The sequence below is a fragment of the Erpetoichthys calabaricus genome, chromosome 4 (assembly GCF_900747795.2).
Source record: "Erpetoichthys calabaricus chromosome 4, fErpCal1.3, whole genome shotgun sequence".
NCBI classification, from domain to species: domain Eukaryota; kingdom Metazoa; phylum Chordata; class Cladistia; order Polypteriformes; family Polypteridae; genus Erpetoichthys; species Erpetoichthys calabaricus.
Window position 1 is genome coordinate 313,532,792 of NC_041397.2, and position 17,985 is coordinate 313,550,776.

At 40.4% G+C, this 17,985-nt stretch overlaps 2 protein-coding genes across 4 annotated transcripts in view; one reads left to right on the forward strand and one right to left on the reverse strand.

Moving 5' to 3' along the window:
* LOC114669699 (V-set domain-containing T-cell activation inhibitor 1-like) overlaps positions 1–6,973 on the reverse strand; it is a 35,685-nt gene extending 28,712 nt beyond the window's left edge. The window contains exon 1 of one of the 3 annotated variants that reach the window (XM_028825888.2): positions 6,878–6,973. Coding sequence is in view for 2 of the 3 variants with exons in the window: in XM_028825887.2 (XP_028681720.1) it covers positions 6,850–6,889 (40 nt within the window). In the remaining variant the exon portion in view is untranslated. Of the gene's footprint in view, positions 1–6,849 lie in introns of all 3 variants that reach the window. The other 2 variants (XM_028825887.2, XM_028825886.2) reach the window with 2 other exon arrangements.
* A 47-nt stretch (positions 6,974–7,020) lies between these two features.
* The window catches only part of LOC114669698 (uncharacterized), a 59,257-nt gene continuing 48,292 nt past the window's right edge, over positions 7,021–17,985 (forward strand). The window contains exons 1-3 of the mRNA XM_028825884.2: positions 7,021–7,228; positions 13,878–13,926; positions 16,441–16,488. Coding sequence (XP_028681717.2) covers positions 7,109–7,228; positions 13,878–13,926; positions 16,441–16,488 — 217 coding nt within the window. The 5' untranslated portion in view covers positions 7,021–7,108. The remainder of the gene's footprint in view (positions 7,229–13,877; positions 13,927–16,440; positions 16,489–17,985) is intronic.

Genomic DNA, 17,985 nt, shown 5'->3' on the forward strand with positions numbered 1-17,985 from the left:
TAAGTCTGTGGGATTTGAGGCGTTCTAACAGAGGCTACATCTTAATAATACAAAAGGGGAAAGTAGAGCAACATATTACTCTACCAAGACACAACAACATATTAGAACATTAGAACGCTCTAGATGAGAACAGTCCATTCAGCCCAACAAAGCTCACCTGTCCTATCCACTTATTTCTTCCAAATCCATATCATGGATTATCACCAATCAATCTAATTTTGGGGCCATTGCTCTGCACTCCATTGAAAAGTATCCTCCCGATAAGCCATTAATGGCCATCACCAATAATGGGGTATAAGTTTATATGGTCCTTATTGTCACTTGTGCAGTGAAATTCTTACATGGATGTGCTAAACAACAGGTGACATATCACTACTGCCTGACATTGTGATAAGTGAGGAGAACATTTAATTAGTAAAACTACAAGTCCAGGTGAGCTTTTCCCTGTAGTGATGACACTGAATCAGATCAACCATGCTCTAAAAACGGATGGATGGAACATCAACCTCAAGATTATTGCCTCATCCAAACCTCAAATATTAATTTCCAGTTCATTCTAATGACCTTGGGAGGTCTGAAAGTCAAAAGTACCCCTTATGGGAAAAAAACCTAGGAGTGGTAGTGGGTTCATTACTATCAATGTCCAGAAAGCATACAGAAGTGACCAGAAAAGCTAACAGCATCTCAGATTATATAGCACCCCAATGTGTGGAGTACAAGTCCAAAGAGGTTCTGCTCAAGCTTTATAACACACTGGTGAGGCCTCATTTGGAGTCCTGTGTGCAGTTTTGGTCTCCAGGCTACAAAAAGGACATAGCAGCACTAGAAAAAGGTCCAGAGAATAGCAACTAGGCTGATTCAGGGCCTACAGGGGATAAGTTATGAGGAAAGATGAAAAGAGCTGAGCCTTTACAGAGATTAAGAGGTGACATGAGTGAAGTGTTTAAAATTATGAAGGGAATTAGTCCAGTGGATCGAGACGGTGACTTTAAAATGAGTTCATCAAGAACATGGGGACACAGTGGGAAACTTGTTTTTTAAGGAATTAATCTCTAAGTAGTGTGGTAAACAGTAGGACTTTAATGATCTTCAAAACTGAACTTAATGTTATTTTGAAGGATTTAGGAGGATAGGGTTGGTGGGTTTGTTGGGTTGAATAGGATGTTCTCATCAAAAATGTTCTAATTATAAGAATAGTATGGAAACACTAGTAGGAGGGCCTTTCCTATAATGGTTAACATAACACTGCAAGACTTAAAAAAATAAATGAAAACAAGGCATTTCAAGGTAAATTATGAATTTATCACTTCAAGTGTATGCCATGCAATACAAAACAAGTTCAAAAACAAATAAAACTACACTTGTAATGTTATAAAAAATCAGTTTGTAAAAGAATGTGAATCTATAAATGGAACAAACAAAACCAGTAAGACAAGCCTGCAGACTTCATGTGCACAAGCTATGATTAAGAGCTGTCAGAAGACAAGGTGATCTGAACTTTGATTTTCAGATGTTTACATTGCATAAAATGAAACTAAAAGAATAAGAGAAGCAGGTAGAGGTGATGCCTGAAGGGAGCAGATTACTGAGCCACCCTGATTGTAAACTGACATTGTGAAATGTTTGTAAATTAGATGGTACGCGGACAGGCAGGATTTAGACATAAAAGCTCTGGCACTGTTCCTCAATGTCCAGCCTGCAAAGAGGCACCAAATGGTCAACAAATCAATCTTCTACTTTTTTTTTGTTTGTTTGTTTTAACGCTTTATAAAACAGGGCAGCATGTTGGCACAGTTGTAGCATTGCTGTTTTGTAGTAAGGAGACCAGGGTTTGTGTCCCGGGTCCTTCCTTCGTGGAGTTTGCATGATCTCCCCACATCTGCATGGGTTTCTTCCCTGCATCCAAAGACATGCAGGTTAGGTGAACTGGTGATCCAAAATTGGCCCGTGTGTGTGACTGGGGTGTGTGCCTGTGTGTATTTGCCCTGTGGTGGACTCCTGACCTTTTCAGAGTTTGTTCTTATCTTGCACCCTAAGCTAGATGACAACCCTGCAACCCTATTCAGGACTAAGCGGGTTAGAAAATGACTGACTTTAGAAAATCTTAAACTACAGATAGTGAAGTCCAAGTAGTTTTCATGTAGAACAAATGCTCAGAAATACTTTTAACCCTAAACTTCAAACAGCATTTCCATCCTACAGATAAGAAAAGCCACCATTCTCAGAGCTGTATGGACTGCAAGAACTTAGTACAAGCAAGAGAGATCTACTTGAAAAAGTCACCGCACCACATATAGTCACATACTATGGCTTGTAGGAGAAGTTTCAAACCCCAAACATCAAACACAACCGGACCAGAAGCAAGTCCCAGGTTTGAAATGAGTCTTTTATTAGACACAATAACTCTTTAAAAAAGCATCAAGCTCAGTGTTTTCCCTTTGTTCTTTCTTTCCTATACCTTCCTCTATTCCTTACTTCTCTTGTCTTCCACCACCTCCACCCCAGGTCCTTCTCCTCTCCCGACTCGGACTCCCCTTTGTGAGATATAGGACACACTTTTAAGCTGGGCCCGGGGGTACTTCTGCCAGATCTGTGCCATATCCAGCTATAGACCCAGGCAGAGCTGCCATTCAGAACTTCAACTCCCTCTGCAGCCCTGCGGATGTCCAAACAGAAGCCATGCCACAGGGACGCTGCCACCCAGCGTACTGGAGGAACCCATGGTCCTGGAAGGCAGTCTCCCTTCTGCGTTTCCATTGGATTAGTCAACCATTGGTCAACAATACACACATGCTCTGCATTTTTAGTTTACGGTATTTCATAAGCGAGAGTTCTATCGATACAGTATAACTCCCTGGTAATAATAGGGATTTTTAAAATACAGTAACTGTACAGATTGTAAACATATACTGTACATAAAACATGAAATATAAAATTTACAAAAACAAACATTTCTCCATGTTTTCTGGCTTTTCATGCCTTAACTTTCTTTAAACACTCGCACATTTTCTATGATTGATTGGGCTCAACTGATCTTTTGAGTGGCCCCAATGTGTGATGAATGGCCCTATGAACCTACGATATGTTTTTAAACTTTCTTCATCCTCACATCTATTTTCAATCTAATTTTTTGTTGAGGTGGACTGTCACGGGCATATTCAGCCATTGACATGAATTAGGTGATTACACCACCTGCACTTCAGAGCAGGTAAGCATGTTTGGTTCTGGCCAGTATAGACCAATTGAAAGATGTACTGGTGAAATCAGCAGGGGGGCCTTACCCTGTGGTTTGTGTGTGAACCCCAATGCCCCAGTGTGGTGAATGGGATGCTGTGCAGTAAAAATGGTGCCGTTCTTTGGATGAGATTTAAAATCAAAGATCTCACTTTCTGCAGTCATAAAACATCTCTAGGCATTGTTCAAAAAAGAGTAGGGTGTACCTCAGCAAGCTGATTACATTGCCCACCAACTCCTGGACATTCAGGCCCCTAAATCACCCCCTGTTCCTTATTACAATAACTATCTTTCTCACCCCTTCACCACCTAATAGCTAACGTATGGTGACTGTACTGGCACGAAAATGGCTGCCACCACAACATCCAGATGGACAATACATTTTGGTGATGGTTAATGTGGTTCCCCACTTACTACACAAATCACTTTGAAAAGGTTAGAAAAGTGTTATATACAGGTAAATGTAATTTATTAATCAATTTTTGCATTTAAAAGAAAACAGTAGAGTATAAATTGTTCAAATTTGCAGTAGTCATTGCCAAAGACTTGCTCCTCTATGATTTGACCAATTTCTGAGAATTCTGGGAATACCTGTTATAAGCATATTCAGCCATTAACAGACGTTAGGTAATCAATTAGTATTTTAAAAAAGAATGATACAGTTGATAATTCTCAACTTTGCAAGAAAAAAGCTGGTCTTTCACCTAATAATCGAGTTTATTATGCATTATGGGAACGTTCCTTATGGCAAGCCGAATTAACATTTAGAGATATCTCAAAATTAATTTTAAGATATCTGGAAATGCATTTTAGATATCTCAAATTGAATTACAGATAAAATGCATTTTAATATATCTTTAAAAGGACGCTCAATTATTTCCAGATATCTCAAAACAGCTTCCTGTCCATTTTCAGATGTCTCAACATCACTTCCTGCTCATTTCAAGATATCTCAAATATGTTTTAAGATATCTTATAATAAACAAGAAGTCCCATTGAAATAATAAGCAGTTTTACAGGAAATGATTTTGAGCTATCTTAAAATGCATGAATGGTCAATTTAAGATATCTGAAAATTCATTATCTTGAAATGCAGACACAATTATTTTGAGATATTTGAAAATGTATTTGAGATAGAGTGCATCCAGAAAGTATTCACAGCACATCACTTTTTCCACATTTTGTTATGTTACAGCCTTATTCCAAAATGGATTAAATTCATTTTTTTCCTCAGAATTCTACACACAACACCCCATAATGACAACGTGAAAAAAGTTTACTTGAGATTTTTGCAAATTTATTAAAAATAAAAAAATTGAGAAATCACATGTACATAAGTATTCACAGCCTTTGCCATGAAGCTCAAAATTGAGCTCAGGTCCATCCTGTTTCCCCTGATCATCCTTGAGATGTTTCTGCAGCTTCATTGGAGTCCACCTGTGTTAAATTCAGTTGACTGGACATGATTTGGAAAGGCACACACCTGTCTATATAAGGTCCCACAGCTGACAGTTCATGTCAGAGCACAAACCAAGCATGAAGTCAAAGGAATTGTCTGTAGACCTCCGAGACAAGATTGTCTCGAGGCACAAATCTGGGGAAGGTTACAGAAAAATATCTGCTGCTTTGAAGGTCCCAATGAGCACAGTGGCCTCCATCATCCGTAAGTGGAAGAAGTTCGAAACCACCAGGACTCTTCCTAGAGCTGGCCGGCCATCTAAACTGAGCGATCGGGGGAGAAGGGCCTTAGTCAGGGAGGTGACCAACAACCCGATGGTCACTCTGTCAGAGCTCCAGAGGTCCTCTGTGGAGAGAGGAGAACCTTCCAGAAGGACAACCATCTCTGCAGCAATCCACCAATCAGGCCTGTATGGTAGAGTGGCCAGACGGAAGCCACTCCTTATTAAAAGGCACATGGCAGCCCGCCTGGAGTTTGCCAAAAGGCACCTGAAGGACTCTCAGACCTTGAGAAAGAAAATTCTCTGGTCTGATGAGACAAAGATTGAACTCTTTGGTGTGAATGCCAGGCGTCACGTTTGGAGGAAACCTGGCACCATCCCTACAGTGAAGCATGGTGGTGGCAGCATCATGCTGTGGGGATGTTTTTCAGCGGCAGGAACTGGGAGACTAGTCAGGATAAAGGGAAAGATGACTGCAGCAATGTAGAGAGGCATCCTGGATGAAAACCTGCTCCAGAGCGCTCTTGACCTCAGACTGGGGCAACGGTTCATCTTTCAGCAGGACAACGACCCTAAGCACACAGCCAAGATATCAAAGGAGTGGCTTCAGGACAACTCTGTGAATGTCCTTGAGTGGCCCATCCAGAGCCCAGACTTGAATCCGATTGAACATCTCTGGAGAGATCTTAAAATGGCTGTGCACCGACGCTTCCCATCCAACCTGATGGAGCTTGAGAGGTGCTGCAAAGAGGAATGGGCCAAACTGGTCAAGGATAGGTGTGCCAAGCTTGTGGCATCATATTCAACATGACTTGAGGCTGGAATTGCTGCCAAAGGTGCATCGACAAAGTATCGAGCAAAGGCTGTGAATACTTATGGACATGGGATTTCTCAGTTTTTTATTATTAATAAATTTGCAAAAACCTCAAGTAAACTTTTTTCACGTTGTCATTATGGGGTGTTGTGTGTAGAATTCTGAGGAAAAAAATGAATTTAATCCATTTTGGAATAAGGCTGTAGCATAAAAAAATGTGGAAAAAAATGTGAATACTTTCCGGATGCACTGTATCTTGAAATGCATTTGAGATATCTCAAAGTCCATCCATCCATCCATCCATTATCCAACCCGCTATATCCTAGCTACAGGGTCACGGGAGTCTGCTGGAGCCAAACCCCGCCAACACAGGGCGCAAGGCAGAAAACAAAACCCCGGCAGGACGCCAGCCCACCGCAGATATCTCAAAATGTATTGCAGATATCTTAAAATGTGAAGGAAATTATTTTAAGATACCTCAAAGCGAGTTTCACGTAAATTACATTTTAAGATATGTGAAATTCATTTCGTGTTCTCTCTAAATGTTAATTTGGCTTGCCGTAGTTCCTAAGAAATATCTCCACAAAGTAAGGTGCGCAGGCGCGTCACGTCTTTTTGAATGCATATGTAATTCAGGCAAGCACTAAATTTCATCTCAACGTCTAGTAAACTTTGTTACTTACTTCCTTACTTTATCTATTTATTTATTTGTTAGTTAGTTAGTTAACGGCAATTTAGAACAAAATTCCCGAAGACGATCATGTACCCTAATTATAGGGTACACGCTCTGCGCATTTTTAACCACGAATTACATACTTTACTGCCGCGATCATCAGAAGGAGGGCACCGCGCAACAGAAACTACCCTTCTCGGTATTTCACGATCTGTCTGGTGGACAGTTAAACACCAGAATGACACTGTTAAAAATGATCAGCATTTAATTCTTAGTTACTTTACTTATGTCGTCCTTTCTTTCGCCTTTTCACCAGCTTTGTTTTTAACTTTCACTTTCACATAGCAACGCAAGCAAGGTTTCACATGAAGGATATGCTGAATTAAATGCTAAACTCATAATGACTTTATTCTACAGATCAGATAGTAACAGTTAATTAATTGTAGTACCGCATGTTAACTGAGCAGAAGCCTGTACCTTAGTGCCCATGCCCGTCGCGGAGGCCCCCGTTCCGACTTCGGCGCTGAATAAGCAGGTGTCGCCTAAATTAAAATGCGCAGGCGCTGTAGAGGTAGTACTGAGTTTCTCGGGACTAGAGTCGGTCACATGACAGGGTTAGGAAACCCGTGTGACACTGTAGACGAAAGCTGCCCGCTGAGTTGTTTCATCATTTCATAATTGACTTCCTAAATTTGGTCGCATGTTTTCATGTTTTTTTTTCTTTCTTTCCTTCAAGACTATCGGAAGTGCTCACTCATTGAAAGGGAAAAGTTTAAGAGACCTGCCGGCCGGCAGCTTAAAGCATCTCCAGTACGACGGAGTTGGAAGGTAATTCACTCGATGTGTGGATCGGATGAATGTTTGAGTGGATGAGTTGTGTGTGCTGTTTGTAAAATGAAAGCGGACTGCACTATTTGATATTTGATCGAGTCCATGAAGTGTATTTTTGACACATCGGAAATGGAAGGCGCAGTCGAGTCGGAGCACCGTTCCTTTAAACAGTGACAAGGAAAAGAGTTCTGAATTTCAGCTTTTGTGAGTATTTTTTGGCTCACACATAAACACACAGGTACTGCTGCACGATTGCAGGCAATAAAATAATCATCATTATGTACCACAAACAACAATTCAGGGAGGAATAACACCTTGAAACTGAAAAGCTTTATCGATTGTTTCGCAGCTAAATCCGTGCAAGACGCCTTAATTTTCTATTCGCAGTCGTTTTGAGTCTCTTACTTTTCGGTATCAGTGTTACCACCCCCGAACCAAGCCGTTTCGCGACTGTCGTTCCCCTCTACTAGATCGTTCACTCTGCGCTGTTGCCACACACGGTGTTGCTTCTTCTCGTCCCCACACGTGCCGCTACCGTAAACGGTGTTCTCCTCCTGCTCCGTCCATAGCGCCCGCAGAACAAATACCCCTTCTCGAACCTTACACAATTTCTTCCAGGACGTCCATCTCTCAGTGATGTGCTTTACTGCACTGCAAGGTGCACGGCTGCATTCGGGTCCCAATCCGGGTGATTCGTCGTGTGGTGGATGAGGCAAATCACAGTATCAGCGCATGCTCCCAACCTCCTCCTCGTCCTTCTGCAAGCGCAGCGCTCAGTAGGTGTCCAGCCCCATGGCACTCTGAGTCTCTGGCCAGATCATTACAATTAAACCAAGGCAATGTTTACTCTGCAGCCACGTAACTAATTTTTGGCTCATACATAATTTGACTGTTCAAATCTTTTATTAGTATGTCTAAATGTGCCTGTATGCGCACAAGTAATAATAAATAAATGTGTCTGTAACCAGAATTGAAAAGTAATTATGCCATAATGTACGGTAATTGTTGAGCCTGTTCTTTTTATTTTAGACTAGACAATGAGCCCGTTTCGAACAACGTAAGATGAAACGGGCACGAGTTTGTGTTAGCAGTGTATGAAGAACAAATGATAAGTAACGAAGAAGTTGTTTTGTAATGATTGTAGTCCACTTTACTCATTACTGTACAGGGTTGTACTGTTAGTTGATGAATTTTCCAGGCTTATAGTATAATATTGAATGATGAATGTGCCAGTACAATATAGAATAGTAATGAGTATAAGCACCACAAACCTGATATAGGTGTATTGAATGAATGTGTAATTAAATCAGAATGCATAATTAGGCCTCGAGCTGTAGTCGAAATCGCCTTTCAGGCCTCTAGAGTTTTAATCGAAGTCGCCTTTCTCTTTGAATTTTTGCGCCCGTAAATCCGCCCCCTGCTGCGATGTTGAGGTTGGATGTCGGTCTCGTAAGATTTTTCGGGCTGCTGCGCAGAAGGCGACTGCGCATTCGGCTTCGGACGGACGTGAGTGAGGAGGCAGGCGAATTATGTATTAAGATATTTATGTTTAGCATGTGTAAAGGAATGCAGTTTAAAACTAAAGAAAGCAGAAAATTCTTTTCAGGCAGCTGTGAGACACTAAGGACCCCTTAGTTGTGATTGGGAGAGGTGCCCTGTTCCAGTCTGACAGAGGGCAGAATTGGCAGAAAGGCACCGTAATCCATATGTAGCTTTGATCAGCAGAACCTGCAAACAGCTCAGTGAATGAGCTAAATTAATAGACCCCCTTAATCGATAGGTGGTATTGGTTAGTGAGAAATGTGGGAATAAAACCTGTCAGAGTTTTTCAAAGAGCCAGAAGCCCTGATGTTGATGCTGTGCCAAGACAAATACCTCCAGAATCCCCTGAAAATGGGCATTTACATTTCAAAGACCCCACTGAAAAACTGTAAGAGGTTTGTATTGTACCAATAGCATCTCTTCAGCTGAATGTGCGTATAAATTATATTAACGTGCAGTGAATACACTTGACTTGAGCATTCCTAGTTTTCATCCTCTTTCTCTGTACGTTTATCATTTGTTTGCTCAGAGGTTGATGCGCTTGCTGCTTCCTGACCAGCTCTTCTTTTCTCCACCCTAGCGGCCGCTTCTTCTCTTCTTTTGTCGGTATCTTTTCACGTTAAAACTGATTAAGTCAGTGTTTTTGTTGCAATTACTTAGTACGTTTTTCTTAATTTTTCATTTAAGCTGGCACTTAAGTCTTCAATCTACCTCAAGAATGATTAAAGATATGAAGAGGTAGGGGAAGTGACGGCAAAGGTGGTAGGGATGAGAACAGCGCCCATATGCATGTGCCGCACAGCCGCCCTGCTGCACGCTGATGAGAGTTGATTCTACAATAAAATAAAAAGAGGAGTAACCTTGGAGGCCAATCATCACCCCGAAAGCGGAGAGTAGACGTCACGTAGTACATGTGTACCAAATTTCAGGCCAATAGTTCAAACGGTTTGCGAGCTACAGGTGATTTAAAATCCTGGACATCAGACATACAGACAGCCATGGTAGCGTATCATATAAGAAGATACTCAGTGGCATAGCTAGTACATTGGGGCCCCCTGGGAAAAATATTGAGGGCCCCTCATATAATATTAAAGGAAAAGATATATAGAATTCAAGAAACAAAAGTTCAGTTAAATGTAGATATATTTAATTGATTATAGAGTTTCTTTGAAATAAGTGTTTCAATGTCAAATATTAAATTTTTGCCTAAAAAGATGACACTCTAAATACATATTTCAGAAACATGAATAGGCCACTTAAATTTAAAACACTAATTAAAATATTTGCAGGTTATATATTTATTTAATTGAATGGACATTTACTGTGAAGTCATTTAAGACTACTGCTACATGAATGTTTTTATTGAGTGGGAACCTAAGAAGAAGTGGACACTTTATTGTTTTATATGCTATTTTAATTAATGTGTATGGTAATATTAATAGCTGAAAGTGACATTTGTATCAGGTCAATTTATTGGTTTCCATATTTAACAGGGTATGATTTACAGTTTAAAAAAGCGTTACTGTAATATGACACAGATAAACAAGAAAATCTTTCTTAATCATATTCTCGTATTAATGTTCACAACTGATAACTTATTGCAATCCAAACTAGAAAATTGTTCTCATAAGTGTTAGTCAGAGAGGAAACTAATTATACAATCATGCTAGATACATTTTTTTGTCTTATATTTTTTATTTGTTTGTCTTTTTCAATAGAGAGAATCACCAAGCTTAATAGTCTCATTTGTGCTATAGTTGATCTTGAATCATTTTTTAATAACAGTTTTCTATTGAAGTATAAAAAAAATGAAAGGTGTTTGACTTTTACAAAAGTCAATGTGGTCAATGTGGTCTATCCACATTCTGGTGTCCATTTCTCCAATTTTCCAGTCATCAAACATCAGTATTACTCCGTATCTATCATGTATCAGTAGTCACTCATCGCACATCGCTACTGAGTAGTCGCTCAGCACTTCTTACAACTCACTTATCGTTCAACACACCATCACCAATCACCACTCACTTATCTTTCATTAAACACTCACTCCTCCATGCTCGGTTTTCACTCGTCAGGCTTCAGTTGTCACGTTTATCTGCCCATCACAGTTTTCCAGCTGTGTCCCTGTGTTCTTGTTACAGAATTTATTTTAAAGTTACAGCTAAGATCCACTGGACTAATTCCTTTCATAATTTTAAACACTTCAGTCATGTCACCTATTAATCTCCATTTGCTTAAACCAAAAAGGTTCAACACTTTCAAGTTTTCCTGATAATCCATACCCTGCAGTTCTGAATCAGCCTAGTCGCTCTTCTCTACAATGCACCTCTGTTCTTTATTCCTGGCTGTTGCATTCTACACATTGTACTTCTGGAAGAACATTCATTGGTTGTCAGCTCTCATGCATAAAGACCATGTAAACCCCCTTGACCTCAACAACTTGGTCCACTTAGTCACCAGTGATTTAATCCCTTTGGAATAGAAAGATTCAACTTGGACCTCCACCAATCCATAACCGCCTGTTCACGTAGGAATTGATTCTGGTGTTAAAATACTGGTGGTCAGATCTGGACTGTACAGTGGATGGTGAAGCTCTATGAAGCCACATTCACTGAAAGTAGACTTCAATAGTTTCCCATAACAGTTCTGTTTGATGGCCTCATGCCGTGACTTCATTGTGGAAGTATAGGTTTCTCTAGTGATGGTTAATGTCTGTGGCATCAGTTCCAACAGCAGAATACACTTTGCATCCCACAAAATGTGTTCATGACTTTTCTGAACACAACATTCCTTGGGGGTAAGGGACCCCTTATGCTTCCATTGTATGGACTCTCGTTTTCTGGGTCATGGTGGTGAACCCACATTTCATCCCCAGTGACGATCCATGAGGAAATGCCAGTGGAATTTTGTGCTAAGAATAGCCAAATTCTTGTGACTGAATTCCTGGTGACATGCTTTGTGATCTGGTGTCAGCATTCGGGGAACCCATCGGGAAATGACGAGTATGGAAACTGTGCAAGCTGAAATACCTAGGCTATAAGGTTAAGCTTAACATAAAAAATTGCCAAAATCAACACCTCCACTTTTTGGCATACAGTGATCCCTCGCTATATCGCGCTTCGTCTTTCGCGGCTTCACTCCATCGCGGATTTTAAATGTAAGCATATGTGAATATATATCGTGGATTTTTCACTGCTTTGTGGATGTCTGCGGTCTACAGTACGTGTGCTTCCTCAGTTGATTTGCCCATTTGAATTCAAACAAGGGACGCATTTGAATTCAAACAAGGGACTCTATTGGTGGATGGCTGAGAAGCTACCCAATCAGAGCATGCGGTTAAGTTCCTGTGTGCTGCTGATTGGCTCAGCGACGGAGTGCTGCATTAACCAGGAAGTACTAATCTCACTCATTCATGATTGCAGAAAAGGTAAAAGTTTTGGATATGTTGAAGGAAGGAAACAGCTACACCGCGGCAGGACACCATTACAGCATAAATGAGTCCACGATTCTTTTTATTTAAAAAGGAGGAAAAGCATATAAGATCTACGGCCGCAGTGTCTTTTAACCAGGGCGCAAAATGAGTTGCAAGTGGACGTTGTAAGGCAGTAGTCTGGATGGAATCTGCTTTAGGGATTTGGATTGAAGAAGAACAACGGCGGTGCTAAACAGTCGCGTGAAGAGGCTCCTTTAGAAGAGCTGTAACGCTATCCTTTGTAGTGCAGTAAAATTAAACTCATCGTTATCGGACAAGTCGTTGTGTCATTGTTGGTGAGTAACCATAATTAATTATTTACGTACAGTACTTATTACATGTACATAGTTTAGTGTCACTGTACACACATTTTATTGTATACAATTTTTCTTGCATTGTACGTATTTATTGATGGTGGCCTGTCTGTCGTAATGGCTGTAACATATGTGATATCGGAGACGCTCGATATCTGTAAAATAATATTTAGGTTTTACTGTGTTTACATACATCATTTCAACGAATCTTACCTAATATCTAAGAGAATACAAAGGGTTTATGCTGTATAATTGTGCGTGAAATGTTTATAATAGTGTGGGAGATTTTATAAGGGCTTAAAATATATAAAAATAACCACATGAACATATGGTTTCTACTTCGCGGATTTTCTTATTTCGCGGGTGGCTCTGGAACGCAACCCCCGCGATGGAGGAGGGATTACTGTATTTCTTGTGAAAATCCAGGGGACACTACAGTGGAGGTCATCTTCAACCCACTCTCGACCCCATTTAAACTGCTTGGCCCCAACCTTCCTCTAATTTCGAAAGTACATCATCACCATACACAGCATTCGACCTCTCTTGGATTTCCTTTGGCTTCTTTTCTTCCTTTTGGAAGGAATTAACTAAGGGATTGAAGCCTCTGATCAGTCCATATCTTGAAAAACTCAAATGGAGATGTGTTTACCATCCTCTCTTTCTAAGTGCTTCATTGAAGTAACCTCAAACTTCACGTGTGGCATGATAAGCCATGTTGTCCGGTGACGAGTTCAGATTTATAACATGAATACACCCCTCGTAAGTGTCCTGACAGATACTGGACTGTAATGGATCAGTTTTTGGGGTGGGGTGGGGTGGGGGGGGGGATTGTGGGCTGTGGGTGTTCCCAGTTTTGTATATTAGTGGAATGTTCTAAATAACTGGGCATCTGACATGTTGCAACTGTGTAGCTGCCTTTTGAAATCCTTGCAGTCTTTCGACATTTCACAAAGTAAGATGGTGAAAGAGAGAGATGCAGAACTGCAGATGAGAGCTGACAATGGCAGGACAAGGAATAGCGGAGATGAACCCTGGTAATGCCGAACACATCTGCTGATAAAATGATCCAACTCAGATCGAGGACAAGGTTGAGCACAACACTGTGATTTAATGTAGATGATTGCAAGGCCCAGCATTCAGTGTGTTGGCGTCAGTGTGTAGGGTTGTTCTGAACATGCCATAAGCTACATTTCTGGCTTCTTAACATTTTATTGGAAGTGACAAAATCTCAGGGGTGAAATACATACTGTAGTCTGATTCATTTCAGTTTTTAGCATGAATAATTCAGTGAAAGAATTTCTTTCATTTTTTTCTACAGATGGCCTTGACTTGGAAGCAAACAGCAATCAAGCAATACCTATGCAGAGGTAACATGCATGTTCTTCATTTTCAAGTTAATGTCTCATTCTGTCTGTTGTCTGGCCACCCTGTCTCCATACATTCCATAATGTATGCACCGTGACTTGAAAAAGCCCCCAAAACTACCTTCAAATTTTATTTTCTTAGATTCTAAACCAATAATTTATTTAACTGATCTACTTAACTGTGTCCATCCTGCCACACCAGAAGAAACAAATTGTAAGCCTTTCAACAATTTGCTAAAAAGATCGAATTTGAAGTTTGAGATTTTCAAAGTCTCCCTCCCCTTTGTCCATCTCATGGCCTCATTTGCTCACCTGACTGAATTCTCCATTTACTTGGTGGTCATTTGTTTGTCAAGTCATTTATCAATCCTACACACACACACACACATGCACCACGTCACAATGATCCAGACCAAAAAACAAGGTCAAAATATCCATGAAAACAAGTCAGAGTTAGAATCGTAGAGAAACAGAGACCTGAATAAGGGGACAAATCACCTCAAAGACCCTGAACAGAAACCCGAAGCTCAGCGCGATTCATGTTACTGAAGGGGAAAACTTCAGACATACTGCCAGGTCAGACTGTCTTCAAGAATGGCTCTGGTTAGAGAGGCCACTCTCTATGTCAATGGTCACTCAAGTCAGCGACTCTTCTGCAGAGGATGTGCCCATCTCAGTAATACCCAAGGCATTGAACCAAGAAAGGACCATCGTCATGTCTTTGAGAGGAAAGAATTTGCAGAATGTCATTTGGAAGATCCCATGGCAGAAAGTCTTGAGGTTTTAGGATTCTGAGACTGGATGTCAGGCCTCCAAAGTACTGCCACTCAACAGGTTAGGACCTTCACTAGCCCTAACCCAGAAGAGGCTCACCCAGTCCAGCCTACTCAAAACTATGACCTGGCAGGCTGCAAACAGAGCTGGCAAAATAACTAAAAAAAGCCTCAAAATATAGTGAAAAATCCCCACAAGAGGAGGGATGACCATAAACCCTCAAGGGCAAACAAAGAATCTTTGCAAATAAAAGATTTCTTTGACAAAAATGGAAAGTTAGGTAAAAATTCTCAAAGGTCCAAAAAAAAGGGCAAAAAGGTGTTGTGTAAAAGGCATTCCTACAGAAAACAAGTCCCAAAACACTACCCAGAAAAAAATAATACTTAAAGAAGTCAGCAGGACTAGAAAAATCCAAAGAAAAATAGCAATACTTACAAAACTCCTTATAAACTCAATGATCTCCTGATCTCGGCTTACACTAAATAGCCAAAGGAAGGGCTTGGGATTGGTGATGTCAGGGTGGCACAAAACACACCAAATATTAGAAACGTTTAAAGGACAGTACATAATTACAAACATCACAGAGATACATACAGATATAAAAAATGTTCAAAGTAATAATAAAACGCATAAGCACATGTCGATACATAACAAAGTGGAACTTTTGAACACTTGGCAGCAGTATGTGTGGGGTAAATTAGCCAGGTGACACCATCAGCATTGTGTTATGAGATTGGCAGTCTGGTCAGGGCTGCTGAGAATATGAATTTTAAACCATAAAGTGAGTCGATGAAGAAAAGCTTACTGCCCTCAGCCAGAAAGCGTAACAAGGGCTGAACAAGAAGAAAATGGACATCCTTGAGCGACCCTGTCCTCCTGCTAACCCCATCAAATATCTGTGGCGAAACCTAAAAATGGTTTCCCACTGCCAACTTAACTGGCCCAACTTGAGCAATGTTTACATGGAGGAATAGACAAATCTTATTCAAAAGGACATTTGTGCTTTTATGGATGGTGCATGTAGGTTGGCATTCCAGCCAGGATGAGACGAGGTTCCTTACCCTTTAGAAGGAAGAAAAGAAAGGCAGGAATCGTCTTGCCTCTGCCGGGAGACAAGTACCATATGCTAATATGGAAGTGGGAAGGCTGGCATTCCTGCAGGTTTGGGTTTCTTAATGGGAGGACAATCTATTCTGAACAGTGGCTCTCCTGATATGCTAGAGGGCAACATCTGTAGACTAGAATGTCCACAGGACATGCTGGGACCTGTAGTTGCATGGGGCAGCACTGTTGGATTCCATGTGGACTGCCAGGGGGGCTTTCATTTGATCCAGAAATACTTAAATGGGCTATGCCCTAGCACTGGAAGTACTTCTGGATCCATGATAAAAGAAGCCGCTCAACCTCATCCAGGTGAGTTTGAGTTCGGTGTGGAAAGAAAGAGAGAGAAAGAAAGAAAGAAAGATGTATTGTGCTTGAGCCACTATCAGAATGAAGCTTTTGTAAGGTATTTGCTTAATAAACCTTGCATTTGCACCGGGAACTTGTGTCTGTGTGGCTTCATCTGGGGTTTGGGTAACTGCAACACCCCCTACTGGTCACAGTTCTTACATCAGTGCTGCATTTCAGCTGTTACTGGTTTCAATTCACATTATATTGACCTGAGAACTGCACTCACACCATTTACTCTAAACTGAACATTTCCATTCACGGGCTGCTCTTGTTTTTCTTTTTTTATTTCAGGATTTTGGCCTCTGTTGACATTCAGCATTTTTCTGCCTTGCATTTCTTGTGAGTATTATCACACATATTATTGAAAGTGACTTTAATGGCATCTGTTTCACCTTGTGTTTTCTTACCAGATGTGGGTAGTTCACTGCCCTTTCTGCAGTGGGTGCTAAAGCAGGAAGCTAAAGCCTTCCCAGAGGTATAGCATAGATTTCAAGCTGGCCTGACAGTTTGTCTTTGGAGTGTGGGAGCAAAGTGAAGTCGTAGGCTGATGTGTGTTAGCAGCTGGAATAGTTTTTCTTGCGGCTAACTCTAAAGCAAGCTGGAATCCTAAAATTGGCTAAAATCTACAACAAATACAATTGTAAGGGTAATTAGACAGTGCATCTAACTGAGGCTCATGCTCCCTGACACCTGTTCTCTCTTTATTCTTGCATTTTATGTTTAAGTAGAATTGACCCCATTTAGTGGGTGAGGTTTATGGCCATTCCATGCTCTCTGCATCTGTCAGGCCATGTTTGAAGTGCTTTATTCAATGTGAAGAGGTACACCATTGTCTTCATAAGGAGCATGTACATTTTTCCTCTTTTAATTCCTTCTACTCTCTTTACTCTCTAGAATCTGACAACAGTTTTTTTTATATTGGGTGTAATTTATTGATACACAGTCATTTTCAGGTTTGGGTAGCAACTTACACACTGAAGCAGCAGGGCAGCAAGCCATCGGTTTAAAGCTGTACACAAGCTATTAGAATATAATAGCCTGGAAACATAAAAAATAAGACCCTTGTACATAAAAACTCAGTCTAAAACACTTGAGTGCTTTTCTTTCATTCTTTTATTCCTTACGTCCACCTTAATTATCACTATGACTGCAAATATAGCTGTACTGTGTGGTGTTCGAAAGTGGATTTTTTTCTCTAGTTCATTGCTCATTTTAAAGGACCTCTCACTTCAGCCACACTAGTTTGTGATCGTGTAACTGTGGCATGCTTGTCCCTTTTATTTGACTCCTGTGCATCTGGCATTGAAGCTGCTCACCTGAATATCGGATGCAAATCATACTGCAGACCCAGAGAAGAACTCATCCCTGCCTGACAAAGTCAAAACCATTACAGCAATAATTATGTAGGTGTTGTTTTACCTCTTCATAAGTTTAGACAGATGTTAAATTAGGAGACTTTTGAATCCTGACCAGTGACGGGTTAGAAGTGTGGACCATGACTCCAATTTATTGAATTTAGTCTAAAAAACCAGTTTTATCCTTATGATAGAAATTAGTTATAAATTACTGTAATATTTTAGATAGATAGATGTGAAAGGCACTATATAATGATAGATAAGTAGATGTGAAAAGGCACTATATAATAGATAGATAGATGTGAAAGGCATTATATAGTAGATAGATGTGAAATGTACTATATAATAATAGATAAGTAGATGTGAAAGGCACTATATAATAATAGATAGATATATGTGAAAGGCACTATATAATAGATAGATATATAGATAGATGTGAAAGGCACTATACAATAATAATAGATAGATAGATAGTGCCTTT